At 34.3% G+C, this 25,043-nt stretch overlaps 2 protein-coding genes across 5 annotated transcripts in view; one reads left to right on the forward strand and one right to left on the reverse strand.

Moving 5' to 3' along the window:
* The window catches only part of LOC148623215 (protein STPG4-like), a 40,421-nt gene extending 39,612 nt beyond the window's left edge, over window positions 1–809 (forward strand). For both annotated transcript variants that reach the window (XM_088564871.1, XM_088564872.1), the window contains one exon: window positions 190–809. In XM_088564871.1, coding sequence (XP_088420997.1) covers window positions 190–303 — 114 coding nt within the window. In that variant the 3' untranslated portion in view covers window positions 304–809. The remainder of the gene's footprint in view (window positions 1–189) is intronic.
* Window positions 810–1,781: 972 nt separating this feature from the next.
* Window positions 1,782–25,043, reverse strand: part of LOC148623216 (tetratricopeptide repeat protein 7B-like) — a 60,073-nt gene continuing 36,811 nt past the window's right edge. The window contains exons 12-20 of one of the 3 annotated variants that reach the window (XM_088564869.1): window positions 24,826–24,898; window positions 23,677–23,837; window positions 19,868–19,984; window positions 19,428–19,537; window positions 15,941–16,084; window positions 12,247–12,344; window positions 11,589–11,693; window positions 8,739–8,830; window positions 1,782–2,518 (exon numbers count right to left, since the gene is read on the reverse strand). In XM_088564869.1, coding sequence (XP_088420995.1) covers window positions 2,473–2,518; window positions 8,739–8,830; window positions 11,589–11,693; window positions 12,247–12,344; window positions 15,941–16,084; window positions 19,428–19,537; window positions 19,868–19,984; window positions 23,677–23,837; window positions 24,826–24,898 — 946 coding nt within the window. In that variant the 3' untranslated portion in view covers window positions 1,782–2,472. Of the gene's footprint in view, window positions 2,519–3,205; window positions 3,747–8,738; window positions 8,831–11,588; window positions 11,694–12,246; window positions 13,476–15,940; window positions 16,085–19,427; window positions 19,538–19,867; window positions 19,985–23,676; window positions 23,838–24,825; window positions 24,899–25,043 lie in introns of those variants that run through there. The other 2 variants (XM_088564868.1, XM_088564870.1) reach the window with 2 other exon arrangements.

A 25,043-nucleotide genomic window follows, 5' to 3' on the forward strand; every position in this document is an offset into this window, starting at 1 on the left:
TTTTTTGAGGTTATTGTTTTATTCGTTTGTTTTTAGTTTTGTAACTTACCTAACAAACTTAGCCCTTCACCATGACTATTCCCTACAAAGGATTTCTATATAATACCTAGAAACATGTCATCTAATATGAACTTTTGACTTTGTTTATAGAAGGTTTTCTGAACTGAACGGTTTTTGTATGTTTTACAGAGAGTACCGGGTCCAGGGACTTATGAGAAAACCTACCAGTACCCACAGCCAGATACAGTCACAACAATGGGTAGACAACATGGACTCTTCTTTACCAGCGCATTCCAGACATAAATTGCATTGTGTAGTTCCCTATTCTCTTCTGGGATCATTGAAAATGATAATCTTGAGTATCCTGAAAATGAAGTCATGAACAAACTTAACGCAGAAAGCCCCCCCCCCCACTTTCCAAACAAAAAAAAACAAAAAATGATGTAAAACATTACTATCAAATTATCAAAATATGTTTTAATATTTTTATTGCTTTCTGTTATGCATTTTCTTTTCTTTAAAATACCTGTTGCAGCTATGTACTATATGAGTTGTATGCTGGATTACTGTGAGAAGAATCAAATAATGTCACAGGAAATGGCTTCCTTTCTCGCTTGTTTACCTGATAAATCGGTTTTAGTGGTATTGTCACTTGGTATAACATTTCCATATTGATATCCAAACCATTTTTATTCATCTCAAGATTTCTTCGAATGTTTTATATCATCAGTATTACGTTAAATGTTTTTTTTACAAATGTGTGATATTTTTGTTACTAAATTTTAAATAAAAAAATGTTTTTGCTTTTATTCTAAAGAAAACTATTTAAAGAGAAATTTCAAAGCAAAAGAAATAATGAAATTATTATAGTATTTTGACTAATTGGTTAGAAAATAGGTTGCATCTGAACACCACATAAAAGAGGGACTACAGAATTAAAACAAACAAAATCCACAGTATATGTGTAATAGGACAATCTTTACTTAAACCTTAACAAAACACAAAAATATAATCCTCTTTTTCATGAAGAAATTTAATACTGCATTTTTAATCTCGTTGAATGTCCCATTTTTAGCTCGCCTTGCCAAAGGCCAGGTGAGCTATTGGCATCACTTGGCGTCCGTCTGTCGTCGTTAACAATTGTTCAAAACTCTTCTTCTCCCACACTACTTGACCATTAAGAACCAAACTTGGAATGAATGTTCTTTGGTGAATCCTGCATAGCACTGATGTGGGTTTTTTAATCGGTTTAAAAACATGACCACCGTTACTGAAATAGAACATAGGGGTCAGACAAGTTTTTCACGTAATGCTACAAAACCGTTAACTTTAGTCAAATTCTGACAAAGGTAAAAGTGTTCAGCATGATGAGTTTTTATTGTTAAGCCATGATGGAGTTAATGCCCCTTTTCCAGGGTTTATCCCTATTTTAAATATTATTTCTTTCAAAAATATTTTCCTCTGAAACTACATGACCGATTAGAACAAAACTTAATATGAATATTTCTTAGGGTGTTATGCATAGATCTGGTATGGAGATTTTTTATCTATCAAAAAGCATGGCTGCAGTTACTTAAAATAGAACAAAGGGGTCTGTCAGAAGGTTTTCTCATACATCTCCAAAACCATTAGTTAGCCATATTCTTTCAATTGCCAAAATGATCCTTATTATAAGGCCTTCAAAAGTATGCATTCAATTATAAGTCCTACAAACGTCGATTGTTTCTGGGCCTGTTGATTAACACAAAGAAACGGCACTACTACAAACACAGCACTGTACAGTACCAGAGGTGCTTTTATTTTTAATGTACCCTGTGTGTACAGATATAGCAACAGAACTGTAGTTTGCAAGGTCAACAGGTTTGCAAAAAAGGGTCATACCAAATACGGATCAGTATGTTCACGTTATTATCAAACCAAATGTGCTTTCTGACAATAGGCATCTGTATTCACACCTCGCTGAAATGAGTAGGTTGACATCTTTTAATGTGTATGTCTGTTTTCCATGTCTGGTATTTGTCCCTGGATAGCATTATTTTGATTTCCGCTAGGATCTTGGTTCCCTTGATTACTCTTTAATTAAAACTAGAAGCCCTGTTTGTCAGGGGCCCCTGCGTCATTTGTTAGTAGTGATTTTTTTAAGTAAATCAAATGTGTCTGTAAGACACTAATGATGCCCCCGCTCCCTAGATTTGCCAAATTAAAAAAAAATGTTTATTTTTGTATGAAGACGTCGTTTACAGATTTAGAAATCCTTCGAAGACTTGTGATACTCATGGTCTGTTGGTTCAGCTCAATCCTTTCAAGACTTGCAATGACAAACTGTACCAGTACTGATGGATGGACTGATGGACACATAAAAAATGTTAATACCCCCAATAACAAATCCCTAACTACGAAGTCCAACTATCACCCATTTCCATAATATTCCAAAGTCCAATTATCACCCAGTTCCGTAATATTTCATATAAATCAAGATCCTATGACCTTGCACACCATCATTATGTGTAGAAACATCCTGCAAAAAATATTTTAAATGTAGTAAAAAAATACGGGAGAAGATAGCTAGACAAGCCATACAGCCCTATTTCTGATGAAAGTAACTAAGTGTAACAATCATCAATTTCATGAAAATCAAAATCCTTTGGCCCTGCACACCTTCATCATGTGTAGAAATATCCTGTAAAATATTTTAGCTGTAGTTCAAAAATTATAAGAGGAGATAGCCGGACAATCCATGATCCATATATTTCGGAGTAAAATGACTATGTGTAACTATCGTCAATTTTCGTAATATTTAACGAAAATCAAAGTCCTTTGGCCCTGCACACCATCATGTCTAGAAATATCCTGTAAAATATTTTAGATGTAGTTCAAAAACTGTATGAGGAGATAGACGGACAAGCCATATATAATGTCCTATTTCTGATGAAAATGACCAAGTGCAACTATCACCCATTTCCGTAACATTTCAAGAAAATCAAAATCCTTTGGCCCTGCACATCTTAATCATATGTAGTAATATCCTGTAAAATATTTTAGATGTAGTTCATAAACTTTACGAGGAGACAGCTGGACAAGCCATGATGTGTAATCCGGACCGACGAACGGACGGACAGGGGTAAATTAATATGCCACCTGACAGTTTGTTGCAGGGGCATAAATGAAATATTTCTTATGCCTCTTTAATGTAATATGACAGGACTGCATATTTAATAATTTTAATCTATACAAAAATGCAAAATCCAAAATTGTATACATAATTTTAGTTATACTTCATGATGCAACACACAGACCTCAGATGCACACGCCTATCAATCTATACTAGAGTTTCATAGAAAGATTGGATGGTTTTTCATTCCCATCTTAGCCCTAAATTAACTTTTTACAGTTGAAGCAAACTACTAATAACATCAGACACTGACATGCATTAAACTATACATTAACACCCTTGTAGAACTATTATTATTCGTGTTCGATTTTTATTCTGATCATGTCTTGGCACATGTCTAAAGTGCCCAATGGCAACTATGCCTTGGTTACAGACCAACACAAAATGGTCATCTTTTATTTTTGAAATATATAACTGTAAAACCCAAAATCTATGCAACTATTAGTGTAGAAGTCTTGGTATGACTGTGAAAGGTACGACAGGACTAGACATTTCTAACTCTAATGATTTTAAATGACAGTCACTGGCAGGTTCTGAATGTCCTAAACTTTCCAAAACAAGTCCAAGATAATACCTGTAATATAACAAGAAAAGTAGTTACTCAGTCATGTCATTCCTACTTGTTATGTATAAACAAGATTTCTGAGTGATGAAAAATACTCATTCACTTTTTGAAAATGAAATGCTTCACAGGTCGCAGATTGATGCAACCAAAGAAGTAGAACCCTGAACACATTGGGCAAGGATGGGTACAAAATTCGAGCTTGATACAGCTTTGAAGTCTGATTGTGTTTAGACAATGGACACTGAATAACTGAAGTGACCCCTTTTGAGCCTTTAATTTCTAAATGGTTCCTGTCACAACCTCCGAAGTCAACCCCAACCTGTATTTTGGAGAATGGCACATTGTGGTTCAATTTTAAGAAGATCTATCCAATTTTACTTAAGCTATCATAGAGCCATAAGGAAAAAGCTTGTTCCCCTATTGCCCACTAATTTCTGACATTGAATTGCAAGCGTTGTCGAGCTACGAATACCCCACTGGTATAGGCTAAAAACCACTAATTCCACTTCCCATAGGCTTCTATGCTAATTTCACAATATTCAATGGCTTCTCTGGACTTTACCTTAACTTTAACCTGCAGATGACTATATATCAGCATGATTCTACATATGTCAGCTCACAATCCTCAGAATGGCATGTGGGGTTAGCAGACTTGCAGTGCAGTACTGGTCACCGGAAGTGAAGGGTCTATAAATAGCATGGGAAATCCCAGTGTTTTCACAAGATAGGGGTACATTTAAAAATCATTATGGAGATTAGGCTTCACATCACAAGAAGCAAAATGCACCTATAAAATGTACAGAAATGTTTTTCCTTTCAGAAACTGTTTAAATTTTTTAAATAAGATGAGAACTTTTTTCACAGCACTATGAGGAACAGGGGTAATTTCTGCGTAGGACTATTTTTGCGTACGTTCCAAATGCTCATTGGTTGAATTGGTGGTCTGTAACCTAAAGAGTCACTTTTTGTCTTAGAAAAAATAAATAACTATACAGGTATCTTCCTACACACATACTGAATGCATTTGCAAAGTTTCAGTGAAATGTGACAAGCACTTTTTTAAATATTTGATTTTTAAATATAGGGTAACCAAGTTGTGCCAGCAAAAAAGTGAAAATATTCTACCATACTGAAATGCATTAAATATTTGCAAAGAACTTTTTCTGACTTTTCAAATAAAAAATATCAATCACAACTTGTTTTTTAACAATATTAATGAAGAAATAGTTTTAAAAGTAATCATTTGCTGAGAAATTGGTCTATTTTTAAAAATTTATTTCTGACATGCCTCCCCCTTTTTCTTGATCACATGTCAAAAATCCTAAATCCTTAAATTTTCACAAAAGGTGATATATTTGGCTTTAAATTTGTAAATACAGTGTTTTCACATTAAAACATGACCAGTAAAGGGCACCTAAAGCAAAAAAAAGTGCTCAATAATGGATTTTCCATGTTGCCATAGGGGAATGCTTATATGGCCTTAACCGCAGTAATGAAAGTGAGTTTTTCCTCATTTCTAACCTAATTTTTGCTCAAATCTACACAAAACTTGATTTCAAGTGCTTATTACTACCATATTTAGGTAAATATAGCCCTCAAAGTTTAATATTTGATATTTTTACTAAATTTTCTACACTTTTTACAAGATAGGACATAAAAATCAGCCAAAAAGACCAATTTTCCATAATTTGGACCTATAACTTAAAAAAATGCATATTTTGAAGGATTTTTGTAGTGTATTCCTCTCATGGCAAAGTTAACAAGATCTTCAAGTAGTTTAAAGCTATTTCAAGAAACTTTTCATTTTGCCATGGCTTCAGCTTAAGGCTAAAAACCACTAATTCCACTTCCCATAGGCTTCTATGCTAATTTCACAATATTCAATGGCTTCTCTGGACTTTACCTTAACTTTAACCTGCAGATGACTATATATCAGCATGATTCTACATATGTCAGCTCACAATCCTCAGAATGGCATGTGGGGTTAGCAGACTTGCAGTGCAGTACTGGTCACCGGAAGTGAAGGGTCTATAAATAGCATGGGAAATCCCAGTGTTTTCACAAGATAGGGGTACATTTAAAAATCATTATGGAGATTAGGCTTCACATCACAAGAAGCAAAATGCACCTATAAAATGTACAGAAATGTTTTTCCTTTCAGAAACTGTTTAAATTTTTTAAATAAGATGAGAACTTTTTTCACAGCACTATGAGGAACAGGGGTAATTTCTGCGTAGGACTATTTTTGCGTACGTTCCAAATGCTCATTGGTTGAATTGGTGGTCTGTAACCTATAGGACGATATCGGACAACACTCAAAATCGCTTAATACCTATGTCCTGTCTATATAAAGCCACAAGCTAAATTTGAAATCGATCCATCCATTGGGAATCGAGAATTTTGTGACAATTTTCTTTATCATTCCATATAGTAAGATATCACAAAGTATGTCCTGTCTATATAAAGCCAAATGCTAAATTTGAAATCGATCCATCCATTGGGAATCGAGAATTTTGTGACAATTTTCTTTATCATTCCATTTAGTAAGATATCACAAAGTTCCACAAAACAGGAACAGCTACCAAAATCACAATGTAACAACATATCAAATCTAAAATCAATCCATACCTTGGGAGATAATAGTGTGTAGGGACAAGGTGGTATACCACCCACTTGTACAGTTGGTGGGGGGGGTGGGGGTATAAATATATGGATTAAATCGAAAGCCCTATAATAAATCCTAGCCAGCAAAGTGGAACAAAATGTAAACTTAATCTGTAACTCATCAAGGTAGCCTCATATACCAAATATGAGCTCAATACGATAGCGCAATTATTCACAATGCTATTTCCAAATGGGGGGGGGTGTCTTCACTTCCACTAAAATCTAAAAATATATCCAGGTGAAATATCTCTAATCTAACGCAATGTTGCTAAAATACATCCATATAGCTTTTAAATTTTGATATAAAAACCACCATGTCATGTGGCGTTTCTGTCTGTAAATTAAGGTTCAAAAAGGGGGATACTTTTTCAAACATCAATTTTTCAGTAGCCACCATAAGCCTTAATTGCTCCATAAAATACACATATATGGGCTGCTAGCTTTCAAAATCAATACTTTTGGTTCCTTACTGTTCGTACAATTTTTTCATGAAAATATCTTTATTATCCACCAATCGTGAACATCTCTATTTTTTCCACTGGGCTGCATGTTGGGGTAAAGATCTGGCTGAATACTGAGGAGACATAATTGCGCTATTGTAACCAATATCTACAAGTGCTTAGGAAAAAAGTGTGAAAAACTTTAATTTCAGTAAATTCAAGGGCATAACTCGGACAAAAATCAGGGAGGCGGAACAAAACCTAAATTTGATTTGTAGCTCATCAGGATAGACTCAAATTTCTTTAAAATTCGGACAAAAATCAGCGAAGCAGAACAAAATGTTAATTTGATCTATAACTCATCAAGGTTAACTCGGATACCGAAAATCAGCTCAATATCTGCAAGCGTTTAGTAAAAAGTGCAGAATACTTATATTTTTTCCTGACTGACAGAAGGACGGAGTGCAAATCTAAAGTCCCCTTCAGCTAAAGCTGGTAGGAGACAAATAAGCCGAGTTTTTTTAGGTGTGGCCCCATCAGTATCTAAATGGGATTGAATAATACACTTTGAAAGATTGGCAAATGACTGATACTCTCTATCAAACAAGAGGCTCCCAGGAGCCTGAAACGCTCACCTGGTTCAATTTTTGCCTTTCAAGGTCAATAACTTTAACAACAAGATATCCAACAATTTTGACTCACAAAGACTATGGTAAGACTTGTCAAAAGGATCATTTCATTAATTGAAAGTTCTTTCTTTCTATCATAGTTTTCAAGATACATGTATTAACCAAAAACTGTTTAGTCTTTCAAGGGCAATAACTCTAACAGTTTAGGAGATATATGAGAAAACCTTCTGACTCACCCCTTCGTTCTACTTTTAGTAACAGCAGCCATGTTTTTCGATGGATCAAAAATCCCCACAACAACTCTATGCAGAATACCCCAAGGAACATTCATATTAACTTAAGTTCTAATTGTTCTTGTAGTTTCAGAGAAGACTTTTGAATGAAATAACATTTAAAACAGGGATGAAACGTTGAAAAAGGGCAATAACTCCAACATGGCTTAACAGATTAAAATGAAAATTTGACCAGTGATAGATCTAGCCATGCTGAACACTTTTACCCCATCAATCTTCGGCTAAACCTTACAGTTTTGGTGATATAAGCAAAAACATATGTCTGACCCCTATGTTCTATTTTTATTCATACCAAGTTTGGTTCAAAGTTAAGTAATGTCAGAGGAGAAGATTTTTGAAAAAAACATTAAAAAGAGGAAAAAAAGGTTCAAAAAGGCAATTACTCCTACATGGCATAACAGATTAAAATGAAAAATTTGACTATAGATAGATCTAATGATACTGAACACTTTAACTTCTGACAGAATGTGGCTAAACCTAACAGTTTTGAAGATATAAAAGAACTTATGTCTGACCCCTATGTTCTATTTTTAGAAATGGCGGCAATGTTTTTCCAAGGCTCAAAAATCCCCACATAAGTTTATGTAGGATACCCTAAGAAACATTCATGCTATGTTTGGTTCTAATTTGTCAAGTAGTGTCAGAGAAGAAGAGTTTTGAAAAAAATTGTCAACGACGACAGATGCTTAGTGACAGCAATAGCTCTTTTGGCCTTTGACCAGGTGAGCTAAAAATGGGTCAATGACTGATACTCAATATCAAAGATAAGCAAGTAACTGATAATCTTTATCAAAGATGCAAAATGATTAGAATTCACTATAAAGACCGATAAATGACTAATACTCACTTTCAAATGGCTGATACTCAGCAGATTGGAAAATAACTAATACTCAGCAGTAAGGATTCGATCATGCCTGATATTCAGCAGTTAAAACTAATTAATGACTGATAAAAGTAAAGATTGGTAAAACTCACCAAGACAAATGGGCAAATGGATCAGTGTTTACTGCTTCTCTCAATATTTTCTCAGCCATTCTGTCATTCCCTAGGTTATGTAAAACTATTCCCTAAAAATATTATAATATACAATATCATACAAATGTTTCTACATAATTTTCATCAGTATTATTTCTTAAGGACGACAATGAGTGCCCAGTGAACCAGAAACTCGAAAGTTTATATATCAAATAGTAAACTTACTACTCATGTAACAGGAGTAATATTGCATTTTGCAACCCTGAGAAAATGACTTGTGCTTTATTTTGTGGAGTAGGAGCTATGTATAATAATGAACTCTAATTTCTAATTCGTGCAAACTTTTACAGCTTATTCAGTCCTGTAATGGCTGGCCTAATATAAACTGTGAAATGATTTTAGTGAAAATACAGAAATCGAATCAAAAAGTTCATTAGTCTGAATATCTGTTAGTCAAAAGTTCATTAGTCAGAAGGTTCACTAGTCCAAAGGGTCATTAGAGTGAAGGTTCACTAGTTCAAAAGTCCAATAGTCTGAAGGTTCACTAGTCCATGGATCCATTAGTCTGTATGTTCACTATTCCAAATAAGCATTTGTCTGAAGGTTCATTAGGCCAAAGGGTCAATAGTCCGAAGGATCACTAGTCTAAACGTCAAATGTTAATACAGTGTTAAATCAAATCAAAAGGTCCATTTGTCAAAAGTCCATTAGTCTGAAAGTCTACCAGTCCAAATGATCATTAGTCTGATGTTTCACTAGTCCAAAGGGTCATTAGTCTGAAGGTTCAATAGTCTATAGATCCACAAGTCTGAAGATTCACTAGTACACAAGTCTATTATTTTAAAGGTTCACTAATCCATAGGTCCATTAGGCTTAAAGTTAACTAGTCCAATGGGTCATTTGTCTGAAGGTTCACTAATCTATAGGTCCATTAGTCTAAAGGTTCACTAGTATATAGGTCCATTATTCTGAAGGTTCACTAATCAATAGGTCCATTAGTCTTAAAGTTAACTAGTCCAATGGGTCATTTGTCTGAAGGTTCACTAATCTATAGGTCCATTAGTCTGAAGGTTCACTAATCAATAGGTCCATTAGGCTTAAAGTTAACTAGTCCAATGGGTCATTTGTCTGAAGGTTCACTAATCTTTAGGCCCATTAGTCTAAAGGTTCACTAGTATATAGGTCCATTATTCTGAAGGTTCACTAATCAATAGGTCCATTAGTCTTAAAGTTAACTAGTCCAATGGGTCTGTAGTCTGAAGGTTCACTAATCTATAGGTCCATTAGTCTAAAGATTCACTAGTATATAGGTCCATTATTTTAAAGGTTCACTAATCCATAGGTCCATTAGGCTTAAAGTTAACTAGTCCAATGGGTCATTTGTCTGAAGGTTCACTAATCTATAGGTCCATTAGTCTGTAGGTTCACAGTATATAGGTCCATTAGTCTGAAGGTTCACTTGTCTATAGATCCACAAGTCTGAAGGTTCACTAGTATACAAGTCTATTAGTCTGAAGGTTCACTAATCAATAGGTCCATTAGGCTTAAAGTTAACTAGTCCAATGGGTCATTTGTCTGAAGGTTCACTAATCTATAGGTCCATTAGTCTAAAGGTTCACTAGTATACAAGTCTATTAGTCTGAATGCTCACTAATCCATAGGTCCATAAGGCTTAAAGTTAACTAGTCCAATGGGTTATTTGTCTGAAGGTTCACTAATCTATAGGTCCATTAGTGTGAAGGTTCACTAGTATATAGGTCTATTCTTCTGAAGGTTCACTAATCCATAGGTCCATAAGGCTTAAAGTTAACTAGTCCAATGGGTCATTTGTCTGAAGGTTCACTAATCTATAGGTCCATTAGTCTGTAGGTTCACTAGTATATAGGTCCATTAGTCTATAGATCCACAAGTGTGAAGTTTCACTAGTATACAAGTCTATTAGTCTGAAGGTTCACTAATCCATAGGTCCATTAGGCTTAAAGTTAACTAGTCCAATGGGTCATTTGTCTGAAGGTTCACTAATCTTTAGGTCCATTAGTCTGAAGGTTCACTAGTATAAAGGTCCATTATTCTGAAGGTTCACTAATCCATAGGTCCATTAGGCTTAAAGTTAACTAGTCCAATGGGTCTGTAGTCTGAAGGTTCACTAATCTATAGGTCCATTAGGCTGAAGGTTCACTAGTATATAAGTCCATTAGTATGAGGTTCACTAGTCAACAAGGTCATTAGTCTAAAGCTTTGCTAGTCCATAGGTCCATTAGTCTGAAAGTTAACTAGTGCTAAAGGTCATTAGTCTGAAGGTTCACTAGCCCAAAAGGGTCATTAGTCTGAAGGTTCACTAGTCCATAGGTCCATTAGTCCATTAGTCTGAAGGTTCAGTAAGCCATAGGTCCATTTGTCTGAAATTTAACTAGTCCAAATATTCATTAGTCTGAAGGTTCACTAGTATATAGGTCCATTAGTCTAAATATTCATTAGTCAATAAGTCCATTAGTCTGAAGGTTCACTAGTCCATAGGTCCATTAGTCTGAAGGATGACTGGTCCAAAGAGTCATTAGTTTGAAGGTTCACTAGTGCAAAGGTCTATTAGTCTAAAGGTAAACTAGTCCAAAGGTCTAAAAGTTCAATAGTCCATAGGTCCATAAGGCTGAAAGTTCACTACTCCAAAGGTCCATTAGTCTGAAGGTTCACTAACCTTCCGGGTGACCTTGCAATACCATTACATGAACCAATGCATATAGGTAACCCAGTGATGACCAAACATGTACTTGCACATACAAGTGAGGTGAGATTAAATAAAACCATAAGTTTTCTATATTAGATATTCTAATATTTACCAAAACTACTTACTAAATGTTGCATGCTCTTTTTATGACCAGGATTAATGGACAAGGCATTTTCATAACATACTCTTGCAGTCTCATATTTCTGTTTGTGCTCATTTAATCTTCCTTTCTAAAACAAATTTTGATAGAACTATAAAAGACCACAGCTTAAAGAATATCAAAATCTTTATTTCTGAATCAACAAATATATGGAAGATAACTAAAAACTGAATAATAAATAAAGTAAGAAAAGAGGCAATAACTCGTAACAGACTAACAGAAAGCAATATGTTTTTTATTGTATTTTTATCATTTTGTACGTATTATTTTGGTTATTTTATGTTTTTTATGTTTCACATTCTTTTGATTTTCGCCAGAATCCTGGTTCCCTTGATTACTCTTCCATGTCTAGTCTTTGTCCCTAGATCTTTTGATTTCCGCTAGAATCCTGGTTCCCTTGATTACCCTTTCTAGCAGTTTTGCAGATTCTTCTAATCCCGTGTAAAATAGCGAATAACAATAAACAGAAGAAAAATCCAACTAAATTCACAATATTAAACAGGTATTTTTAACTCCCAGGCTTCATCAAAAAGGGTCTAATAATACTCATAATAAAAATAGATTTGAGTGAATGCAATATACTCCTGGTCTTACAAGCAGGGGTCTAATTTAATAATACTTACAATAAATGCAACATGGTAAGACAGTGGAAATATGACAGATGTTTCTGATATGCAGGCTTCTGCTTCTGATAACTTATTTACTGATAGGTACAGTTCAGCTGTAATAAACAATGGCTGTGATCAGATAGGTACAGTTCAACTGTAAAAAACAATGGCTGTGATCAGATATGTACAGTTTAGCTGTAATAAACAATTATTTATGAACAGATAGGTACAGTTCAGCTGTCATAAACAAAGATGTATGAACATATAGGTACAGTTCAGCTGTAATAAACCATAGCTGTGATCAGATAGGTACAGTTCAGCTGTAATAAACAATGATGTGTGAACAGTTAGGTACATTTAAGCTGTAATCAACAATTATTTGTGAACAAAAAGGTACAATTCAGCTGTAATAAAACATTATTTGTGAACAGATAGGTACAATTCTGTTGTAAAGCAATGATTTGTGAACAGATAGGTACAGTTCAGCTGTAATGAACAATTACCTGTTACACTCCTTGAGACATTTAGGTCTCCCGCACACATAATACATAAACACATTCTAAATGCTCATTAAATGCACGGTAAATGAACGCTTCTATCGTGCGTTAAACAAATGCTCCCCTAGTGCATTGATAAACAAACACTCTTAGTGTGTGTTCAAAGGCATGGTACACTACACTCATAGCATGTGTTTAAAGGCACGATAGATAAACGATAAAAAATAATATTAACAAATATTAATAAAAGAAAGTAAAAGTAGAAAATAGAGTTAATGAAAATACAAAAAAATAGCAAAAAATATAAAACAACAGTTAAATAAAGGAAATAGTGTATGTACAAAAAATGAACACTCTGAGAGTGTATTTAAACAAACCCTCATATTGTGCCTTTAAACAAATGCTCCTATCCCGCATTTAAAAGATTGCTTCTATTGTGCATTTATTCGAATGCTCCAAGCATGCATTTAAATAAATGCTCTGAGAGTGTGTTTAAACAAACGCTCATATCGTGCCTTTAAAAGAAAGCTCCTATCGTGTATTTAGAAGAACACTTCTATCATGCATTTAAATGAATGCAAAACAATGTGTAAACCAACAATAAACGATGCACAAACACGAAAATGGAAAAACGTGAACATTTCAAGAAGTGTAACAGATAGGTAAAGTTAAGTTGTAAAAACCAATTAGATAGGTACAGTTCAGCTGTAATTAACTATGATACGTGAACAGATAGGTACAGTTCAGCTGTATTAACAATGTGTGAACAGATAGGTACAATTTTGCTGTAATAAACAATGATTGTGAACAGATAAGTACAGGTCAGCTGCAATTGCCTCTCAACATTTATAACTGGAAAAAATTGTCAAACAATCATAAATTTACATTTCCATAATTTGCTGAGGCATATGGTAACATTTGCAAAAATATGTCCATAAATGCAAAAAGTTGGTTAGTACAGCAGGATTAAAAATATCAATTTTCCTGCAAAATATTTAAAATTTTTGTTTTATGCCCTGAAACTACCAATTTTGCTCATTGGAAAACCCCTACTACATAGTTAGATTTTTAGCTATTTTACTTTGTAATCCGCTTATCAGATTTAGCATGGTTAAAAATGGACTTGTTTTTACTTCCCATAGAAATCAAATTTTCACTGAAAAAAAAAAGCCCCTTCAACATTGAAAATATATTAAATAATTTAAACTATTTCAGTATACTCTGAAAGTCCCTTTTTCAGAAAATTTATATATATCTTTTTATTTAGAAAGTTCCACTTTACAATTAGGGTAATCGTCATTGAGGTAAAGATGATTGTGTCCATAAAGTACAAAGTACATTTAAAATCAAAATAATGTTAAAATAATTCAAAATGACTATATGTACTTGTATTAAGCAACTGAATGGTAAAATGAGTGATAATTGCCACTATAATAAGAGTGTTCATTAAAATTCTTCTGCCTAAATACGCTACACAAATAACTTGAGATTCAATAAAAAAAAGAAAAAGTTCAATACCCATTGGTGACTGATAAAAGCAACAATTGTTAAAAAGACTTTTCAATTAGGCAGTCCACAACATATCAAAATAAGACCCAGTAGCCTCTCTAATAAAGTAGCCAAGGTGACCAATAAGAAAACTAAGTTGAACTGCATGAGGTTAATCAGTAAAATTCACATTCAAATGTTCATTATCAACACATGGTAAAATACTATTTCTTACATCTGCAAACAGCTGGACATTCTAAAAGGAAGTGTCGCAAATCTTCCATTTGATGGCCAAAATAGAGTTCACAATCATCAGAATCCTTTAGACGAAACCGATTTAAGTTGCTATTTAAACATAATGCATTATTGCAGTACAAAAACTTCAATCTTGAACCTTTGAAATCCGAACTTGCGAGGTATCCAGTGTTCTAGGATTTTTCAGAAATTGACATGTCCTTGGGAAAAATCCATATAAAATCAACTTTCCCACAGTCAATGACTGCTTTCCTAACTAAACAAATCCTTACAGCATATGAAGTTTTCAACTTGCCATGGGAAAGTGTAACTAAGTACCTAACTTTCCCTGACCCAAATTTCACTTGCCATGGGTAACGGGAAATAGGAATCCTAGAACACTGGTATCGCTGTTGTCCCCTATGTCTGTAAAAATACATGTTTTCAGACAAGGCAAGACTGTCGATACATCTTGCAGCAGCTCAGAATTCCAATACTAGCCCATAAAAGACATTGAAGTTACATATGTTAAAGTTATCTGCACCAAAAACATAAGTCAAGTCTAACGTTCTCAAAAACAGATTTGATGTAGGGAAAGTAAAGCCACTTGACTCAAGAAATATGACACAGCTCATTAAACACTACTTTACAGAGTCTCCCCTCCAGAGCATTGAGTAAATACTGACAGTACAATGCACGTTGTCTATCTAGAAGTCATTTATAGGTTTCCAGCCTAATTTTAGGAGAATGGATGGTTTAGACGTATTCAATTTAGTTTAAAATCTTTCAGAAAAATCTCCATTTTTTAATCATTTAAGTAACCATCAGTTTCTATAAATATCATTTTTCACTCCTATCTATAAGTGTGAAACTAAACAATACTGTAGAATGAGTGCTACCTTAATGAAGAGTGCCCTTAAAGTTACATGTGTAAAAACCCTTTAGCTGTATCATCTCCCTTTGCAAGCATTAATCAATAACTACCTTTCTTCATTCGCATTTGATGCTTAACCTCCCTTTTGAATTTCTCCTTGATTTGGACAAATCCACTGCACACATTATACAAATATTTTTTTCGTTTTATGAATATCATGTTCCGTTAAAGTTTCATCAAAATTCACTGTATAGTTCAGGAGGATTTGTGCATACCTTTTAACATGCAAGACTTAATGGAAAATTGCATAAAAAGACTCGAAATGTGACTTCATTTTGACATATAAGTGTTGTAACAGATCATAAATCTTCTGATCCAGGTTTTGTCACCTTTTTAACCCAAAAATCTGGCAGTACATCTTTTCAGTGGATAAACCAAAATTTTCACTTAATAACAAGGCAAGAAACTGATATAAAAAAATATATCCTTTTTATAAAAATTAACAGAGCAGCTTACAAGAAAATTCCTAACAAGGTTTCTTCAATCTCAAAATTCATTGAGTAGTTTAGTGAAAACCAAAAATAAAGTTTATGACTTAAGATTGATTACAACTAACCTAAATGTAACCAAATCTGTGCTTGTAAAAGCCAAGTTTGCTGAGACCCTGGTCGAGATTGGAAGTTACTGTTATATGAAGATGCCACTTCAGACAAAGTTCTTTCCACACGTGAAGCTGCTACTGATTCCGCTTTCATTGACCCTGGAATTAAATACAAAGTACACATCAAAAACACGCAATTGTTGACACTATTTTACTGATAATTACACTAGCTAATGAGTAAACAATACCATTACATTTAAGGTAGATCATACCTAATATTTCTATTAGATAAATTAACTTTCTGGAAGATTACATAGAATGAACATACCTAAGAATTCTAATGTAAATAAAATGCTCTGCAGGGCGCAGCTTAATACTACTGCAGAGGCTCAAGTCCTAACCCCAAAAATCACCCAGTCTTCCTTTTGTGGTGTGGCACCTTGTAGTATAAATTTCAAAGAGATTTCTTTACTAATAAGTCAAGTAATATTGGACATCAGGAAAATGCATTTTTCTGCACCCCCATTTTTTAGGTCCCTAATTTCTGAAATGATCACTCTTTACTCCCAAAGTCAATCCAAATATGACCATTGTAATATTGTGGAACAAAATCATAGACATTCCTTTAATTGGAGTTATATACTTAAATTCTATGAAATGCTTGTTTTAGGCCCATTTTTGGCCCCTAATTCTAAAACAGTTGGGCTATAACCCTCTAAATTGATACCAATCTCCCTTTTTCCATTTAAAATCTTGCTATAAAATTTTATAAAGATCAGCCATCTACTACTCAAGTTAGCACAGTTAACTAAGTGTCTCAGGACGATGACGACAAAGACGACAACACAAAATTATTTGCAGTTGTATAAAAACATATACCACTGAACTTGATTTTGAGATAATAGAGACGATTTGAAATAAGTATTCTGTGGAGAATTTCACTATTTCGCAAACTATAAAAAAAAAAAAAAAAAGAACTGGTAGATAGATTTTCTTCTAAATTTATATTTAGAACATTTAACTGACATTCTTTCATATCTCAAATAGAAAATAGGGGATCAACAATCTGTTTTTCTTGTAATATTAAAAAAACTATAATTCCCTTTACATTTCTATAAAAGAGGCTTTATACAATTAATGTTTGTAATTACACCATACAATTCTTAATGCAATAACCTGTAACTTCTCATAGTAAGACTACATACAAAAAATAAAATCAATTGGGAAAAACATTTTAAAAAAAAGTGTGGAAAACTGTAAATTCACTGAAATTGTGTAAGTCCAAGGGCCATAACTTCCGTAAAATCATTCTACCATAACCAAACTCTACCTTAATCTGTAACTCTTCATAATAAGGCCACATACCAAAAACAAACTTATTTGGTAAATGCATTACAAAAAAGTACAGAAAACACGGACGGACTGACAGAAAGATGCCCAGCATTTCCATGTCCCCTCTACCACCATCCTGACATTAAAGTACTTAATCAGCTGTTGCACAAAGTTACTGACACCACTGTACTGACATTAAAGTACTTCATCAGATGTTGCACCAAGGTATTGATGCTGAATGAAGGTCCCGACACCGCTGTACTAACTCCTATGTTCTATTTTTAGTAACAGCTGCCATGTTTTTTGACAGATAAAAAATCCCCACATCAGTTCTATGCAGGTTACCCCAAGGAACATTCATACCAAGTTTGGTTCTAATTGGTCAAGTTGTGTCAGAAAAGAAGAGTTTGAAAAATTGTTCATTGTTAATTGTTAATTGTTCACAACAGATGTCAAGTGACAGACAACGACAACTACATCAACGGATGTCAAATGACAGACAACAACAACTACAAAAACGGATGTCAAGTGACAAACAACGACAAATACAACAATGGATGCCAAGTGACAGACAACAACTACAACAAAGGATGTCAAGTGACAGACAACAACAACTGCAACAATGGATGTCAAGTGACAGACAACAACTACAACAACAGATGTCAAATGACAGACAACAACAACTACAAAAACAGATGTCAAGTGACAGACAACGACAAATACAACAACGATGTCAAATGACAGACAACAACAACTACAAAAACAGATGTCAAGTGACAGACAACGACAAATACAACAATGGATGTCAAGTGACAGACAACAACTACAACAAAGGATGTCAAGTGACAGACAACAACTACAACAACAGATGTCAAATGACAGACAACAACAACTATAAAAACAGATGTCAAGTGACAGACAACGACAACTACAAAAACGGATGTCAAGTGACAGACAACAATAAATACAACAATGGATGTCAAGTGACAGACAACGACAACTACAACAACAAATGTCAAGTGACAGACAACAACTACAACAACAGATGTCAAATGACAGACAACAACAACTACAAAAACAGATGTCAAGTGACAGACAACGACAAATACAACAACGATGTCAAATGACAGACAACAACAACTACAAAAACAGATGTCAAGTGACAGACAACGACAAATACAACAATGGATGTCAAGTGACAGACAACAACTACAACAAAGGATGTCAAGTGACAGACAACAACTACAACAACAGATGTCAAATGACAGACAACAACAACTATAAAAACAGATGTCAAGTGACAGACAACGACAACTACAAAAACGGATGTCAAGTGACAGACAACAATAAATACAACAATGGATGTCAAGTGACAGACAACGACAACTACAACAACAAATGTCAAGTGACAGACAACAACAACTACAACAACGGATGTCAAGTGATGGCAATAGTTCACATGCATATGGCCTTCTGCCAGGTGAGCTTAAGTTGTTAATGGACACCAAGTGATGGCACAAGCTTATATGGCCTTTGGCAAGGTAAGCTCAAAACGACTATGGATGGTCATTTCAGTCATTATTTTGTCTAGTAGTGTTAACATTTGTGACCCAGTATGGCTCTATTGACCCCTTATTACTTAAAAACCATCAGAGATATCTGAAATATGATAGAATAATGCAATCAATAATTTTCCTAAGGAATCCAATAAAAAAAATCAAACTTGGTATGCCCAAATTTGTACCCTTTTAACTCCAAAATGATTAAAGGTAAGTCTACCATGTAAGAAACTTTTACAACAAAATTTCAAAAAGAAAAAAAGAAAAGTCATAAAAATCAGATCAACAATTAACTTTTCCTTTTAATTCTAATGATAACACTTATTTGGGCCCTTTCAATCACTTATTTTTGTTTGCAATCGTAAAAAAAAATATGCGTTGAAAAGTAGAAAGCAATATATATAAGAAGTAGAATATATTTAATGTGGAAAGAGGATTCTTTAAAATTTTATTTACGTTTTAAGTAAAAGTTATGAAAGCCATTTTGTTAATTGAAGGCTGCTTCTTGATGTATTATTTTGCATTATCCCACAACAATGTCACTGCTACTGAAAATTGTGTCAAGACAAAAACAATGAAATAACAGATAACATTAAGGAAGAAAATTGTACCTGAGTCTCTTTCATTTAGTTCTGACAGCTGCAATTGGGCAAAGTTTCTCTTGTCAAAAACTGAACGGTCTGTAGCAGTCATAATTCTACTGGGAGTTTCTGAACCAGAACTGTTGACACAAAGAAAAGACAGACTTAAATATCAGCTGATGGAGGATCAGATTACATTGTTCATGCTACTAAAAGGTCCTTACATCTGAAATTTAATTACAAATATGAGCAAAACAGACCAGTTGTGAAATGTAAATACTGTAGGAGAATGCTTCAGTAATACATGTATCACCATCTAGGAATGAAAAATTAACAACAAGAGAATCAAGATTATCTCTTTTGTAACAAAATTAGTATGTAATATCTAAATCAAGAAAAGGTGTAAGAAAACAGTACTTCAAGATTATGTCTAGTTATGGCCAAGCAAATAAATGAAAAGGGTTACTCACTCACTAGAATCTGTTTGATATAAATCTTTCCACAGCTTTAACATTTGTTTGCATGTTGTTAAGGCAATTTCAGGACCACAAACTATTTCTTCTAATTTGGATTTGGTTAACAATAAGCTGAAATGAGAAGTAACATGCCTCAAAATAATTAGATCAGGAAATAAAAAACAAGACCAAGAGACTAGTAACCAAGATGTACTCAACAAGAACAAGGAACCAGGAAGTATTTAGCAAAGCCAAGGAACCAGGAGGAAATAAGCAAAGCCAAGGAACAAGTAAGCAGGAGGTAATATGCAAGGCCAAGGAACAAGTAACCAGGAGGCAATAAGCTAGACCAAGGAACCAGGAGGTAATAAACAAGGCCAAGGAACAAGTAACCAAAAGGTAATAAGCAAGGCAAGGGAACAAGTAACCAGGCAGCAATAAGCAAGGCCAAGGAACAAGTAAACAGGAGGTAATACGCAAGACCAAGGAACAAGTAACCAGGAGGTAATAAGCAAGACCAACGAACCAGGAGGTAATAAGCAAGGCCAAGGAACGAGTAACCAGGCAGCAATAAGCAAAGCCAAGGAACAAGTAACCAGGAGGTAATAAGCAAGGCAAGGGAACAAGTAACCAGGCAGCAATAAGCAAGGCCAAGGAACAAGTAAACAGGAGGTAATACGCAAGACCAAGGAACAAGTAACCAGGAGGTAATAAGCAAGACCAACGAACCAGAAGGTAATAAGCAAGGCCAAGGAACGAGTTACCAGGCAGCAATAAGCAAAGCCAGGGAACAAGTAACCAGAAGGTAATAAGCACAACTAGGAACCAGGAAGTAATAAGCTAGACCAAGAAACAAGTAACCAAGAGGTAATGAGCAAGACTCAAAAATATATAACCGTGAGGTAATGAGCAAGACTAAGGAACATGTAACCGGGAAATAATACACAAGGCCAAGGAACAAGTAACCAGGAAGTAATTACAAGGCCAATAAACAAGTAACCAGGAGGTAATGAGCAAGACTAAGAAATATATAACCGGGAGATAATGAACAAGACCAAGGATCATGTAACCGGGAAATAATAAGCAAGGCCAAGGAACAAGTAACCAGGAAGAATTTAGCAAGACCAAGAAACAAGCAATCAGGAGGTAATAAACGAGACCAAGCAATAAGTAACCAGGAGGTAATAACCAAAGCCAAGGAACAAGTAACCAGGAGGTAATAAGCAATGTCAAGAAACAATTAACCTGGAGGTATTTAGCAAGGCCAAGAAACAAGTAACCATGAGGTAATAAGCAAGACCAATGAAAAAGTAACCAGGAGGTAATAAGCAAGGCAAAGGCACTTTGTGGTACACTTCATAGAGATCAATTCAAATATAGTCAAGTTATTGTCCAGACATCATGAAAATGTTTGATTCTGGCCCCAAGTTCCTAAATAGTTCAACTCATAACCACCAAAATCAATCCAGCCTACCTTCTGTCATGTAGCACTTTATTGTGCAATTTCATAAAGATCCACACATTTACACTATGTTTCATTTATTTCAAAAAAAGAAAGTTTTTAAACATGAGTTTATGCAGCTGGTTAACTATAGGGCCCAAAGAAACCTCTCACTATTCTAAAATTAGTACATTACAAAAAAAAAAAAACTATTAGTACTGCAAACAAACTCACAAAGAAAATACCCACCACTGCATATAGAGTTACTAACTAGAGGCTCCCAGGACCCTGAATCGCTCACCTGGTTAAAGTTTGTCTTTCAAGCTTTAAAATAAATTTAACAAGGAGTTGTCCTACAATTTTGACTCAACAAGACTTTAGTAGGACTATCTTAATGATCATTTCAGCAATTGAAAATTTTTTTCTATTTATTACAGTTTTCAAGATATTGGCTGAAAACTGCAATAAAAAAGGCTTTTTCATATTTCAAGATCAATAACTCTTACAACAAGTCGCCTGACAACTTTGATTCTTGAAGACTTTTGAAGGCCTTATAATAAGGGTCATTTCAGCAATTGAAATAATTATGCTAAACCTAACAGTTTTGGAGATATATGCGAAAAATTACTGTCTGACTCCTATATCCTATCTTTAGTAACAGCGGCCATGTTTTTCAACAGATCAAAAATCACCATATCAGTTCTATGCAGGATACCCCAAGGAACATTTATACCAAGTTTGGTTCCAATTGGTCAAGTGGCATCAGAGGAGTAGATTTTTGACAGAAAGAACATTCAAAATAGCAAAAAACGTCAAAAAAGGGCAATAACTCCAACATGGCTTAACAGATTAAAATGAAAATTTGACCGCAGATAGATCTCATCATGATAAACACTTTAACCTCATCAGAATTTGGCTAAACCTAATGCTTTTGGAGATATATACGAAAAACTACTGTCAGACCCCTATGTTCTATTTTTAGTAATGGCGGCCATGTTTTTCAATGGATCAAAAATAACCACATCTGTTCTATGCAGGATACCCCAAGGAACATTCACACTGAGTTTGGTTCCAATGGGTCAAGTGGTGTCAGAGGAGAAGAGTTTTGAAAAATTGTTAACAATGACAAGGACAGACGCCAAGTGATGGCAAAGAGACAACCCCACCAGGATGAAAATGTCAGCCTAAGGCCATCCACTTGTCTTCAATGAAGAACAAGAAAACTCTCATACCACAGGGCAGGCTGTAGCTGGCCAGAGAACATAATTATACACAAGTACTGCGAAAAAGCAGCCCCTATATATTCAAATAACATAAAGATAAATTTAAGGTGAAAACAAAACAAGACATACAGAGGCCTGAAATTCCTGGCTTGGGACAGGTGCAAAAATGTGGCAGGGTTATAGTACTTTGTCGTGATCACAACCCTCCCCCTTTAAAATCTAGCTACTGTGGAAAAATATTACACAATTAAACACAACTTAAAATCAGTTCAAAAAGTTCCTTGTTACAATGGAAATAAAGAAACTGAATATAAATTTACAATGTACAAATTTACGACTATCAGTTTAAACCTACAAAATGTTATGTTCCCAACTTATGTAAAATAAATTCCAATTCTTCTCAAGCCAGGTTGAAAATCACAGTACATCATAAGTCGTACAATAAGGACACAAAAACTGCCTTTATCATACTGCTTCTCATATCAGTTGAAAAGTTTTGTGAATGTTTTTATGAACTTTTGATATTGAAAACCTCGATGTAATTATTTCTCGATTATATAAAGATTCCTTTTGTTAAAATCTGAAACACTGTTACAAATACAAGCAAATCAAACCAATTGTGATACGTAATCACCATATGATGGTGACAAGGGAACGTCACCATCTAAAAATGGATAATAGACAATAGGGAATGAAAAAAACATGTTTTGTTGCACCTTTCAGATGGATTATCTCCCACTGGAGTCTTCCAACAATAACTATATTCCTCACATCTACACAGCTTTCCTATGAAATTTCATCAAAATCCCTTGATAAGTGTAAGAGAAGTTAACTAACAATAAATTTCGACAGACAGACAAACAAGGTGACTCCTATATACCCTTAAAAAGCATTGTTAGCATGAAGAATAACAACAACAAAAATACATGCTTTTAGAAGTATTCTATTTTAAAATTCAGATTATTTTCACAAAACATCCATTTACATATATGTAAAGTCTATAACCAAAAGAAACCTCAAATTCAGCAAAGAAATATTCAATTAATATGAAGTTTCATTAAAATGGTAAACTTTTGCCTTATTTACTATTAGGGCATAATCTCAAATATCTATCCCAACAGCTCTTTTGTGTCAAGAAACCTAAGGTCAGTTTAACATACCTAAGATTATCTGGGTATTCCTCAAGTCCCGCTTTTATCAAAGTCATTGCTTCCTCATACTTCTTCTGTGCACTGAGTAACAAAACCATCAAATGTAGAGAATGAATGTGATCACTGTGGTATCTCAAGGCTAACCGTACATACTTCATAGCTTCTGTAATCTACAGAAAAACATTAAAAGTGATCACTGTGGTACTGAAGTCCTTTCTACCACCCACTAAACCACCTGAGCCACATAATGGCAGATACATAGACCAAAAAGTGTTTTACCTTAGGGTACCAAAGGGAGCATAGTTATTTTGTTAAAAGATGAAAGTCATCGTTACAAAAGTTTAATGGTCGTAGTCATGAACTCATCGATTGTTATAGTGTATCCATCTGCACAGTGAGAATCCAATTGTACACTAAGTAGTCTACTTTGACATGGCATTTTATGAGCAACTTGGCAAGTGTTTCTAAAAAAGGGGGGAAGCTTACACTACCCATGCACCTGGTCCGTGGAGTTGCTTTTTTACTTTTGTTTCTTTGTGTCATTTGGTTCTTTATTGTGTGTGTCTAGTCATTATTGTTAGATTATATCCTTTTGACTATCATCCCTTGATTTCCCTTAGATACTGTGAAAGTACTTTTTCCTGGATACCAATTTTGGCCCACCTAGAACAGTGTAAATTGGTACCCCACAAACAATAGTACTTTCACAGTACCATAAATAGCAAAATTTTGGTCATGCAGTTACACTTTGGTTTATTTGGCACCTCTCTTGAAAAAGCAAAAATTGAACCCACAAAAATATAATATATATGGAAATTGTATCAGTGTATTGGCAATTGTGAACATGTTACTGTTTCTTATGCTTTTTCTAGTTATTTGATTATTATCTTAATGAGTGATACTTCATTTCTTCCAGATAAATTGCAGCAACAAAATGCTCAAATGAAACATTTACTACTCCAAATGCACCAAAGTTCAACACATCAAAACTAAACCTTATATGTTGTTAGAAAACCACCAAAAAAACCAACTTGACATGTTTCTTATTTTACATGATTTTTAGCTAGACTGATACTTAATACCTGTCCAAAAAAATCCCAACGACATAGTTATGGATAAAACAGTATAGAAGTATGGTAGAAAGCTTGAGAGAGTTACCTGTCTGTGTATAGCTAGCTGTAATGACAGATGAAACAGGGCAAGGTAATCATTGGGATCTTGTGTGTGAGCTCTGAAATTAACACAAAATCTCATTCAATAAATGCAGAAATATGAATTCTGATTTTCATATGTATGGAAAACTTTCAAAATGGCAAAATGATAATAAGGAGGCTCACAGGTCTATATAAGAATATGTTCCAAAGACAGAGACTGAA

This window comes from Perna viridis, chromosome 2 (genome assembly GCF_037379345.1).
Source record: "Perna viridis isolate PV_CMFRI_1.1 ecotype Kerala chromosome 2, ASM3737934v1, whole genome shotgun sequence".
Classification (NCBI taxonomy): Eukaryota; Metazoa; Mollusca; class Bivalvia; order Mytilida; family Mytilidae; genus Perna; species Perna viridis.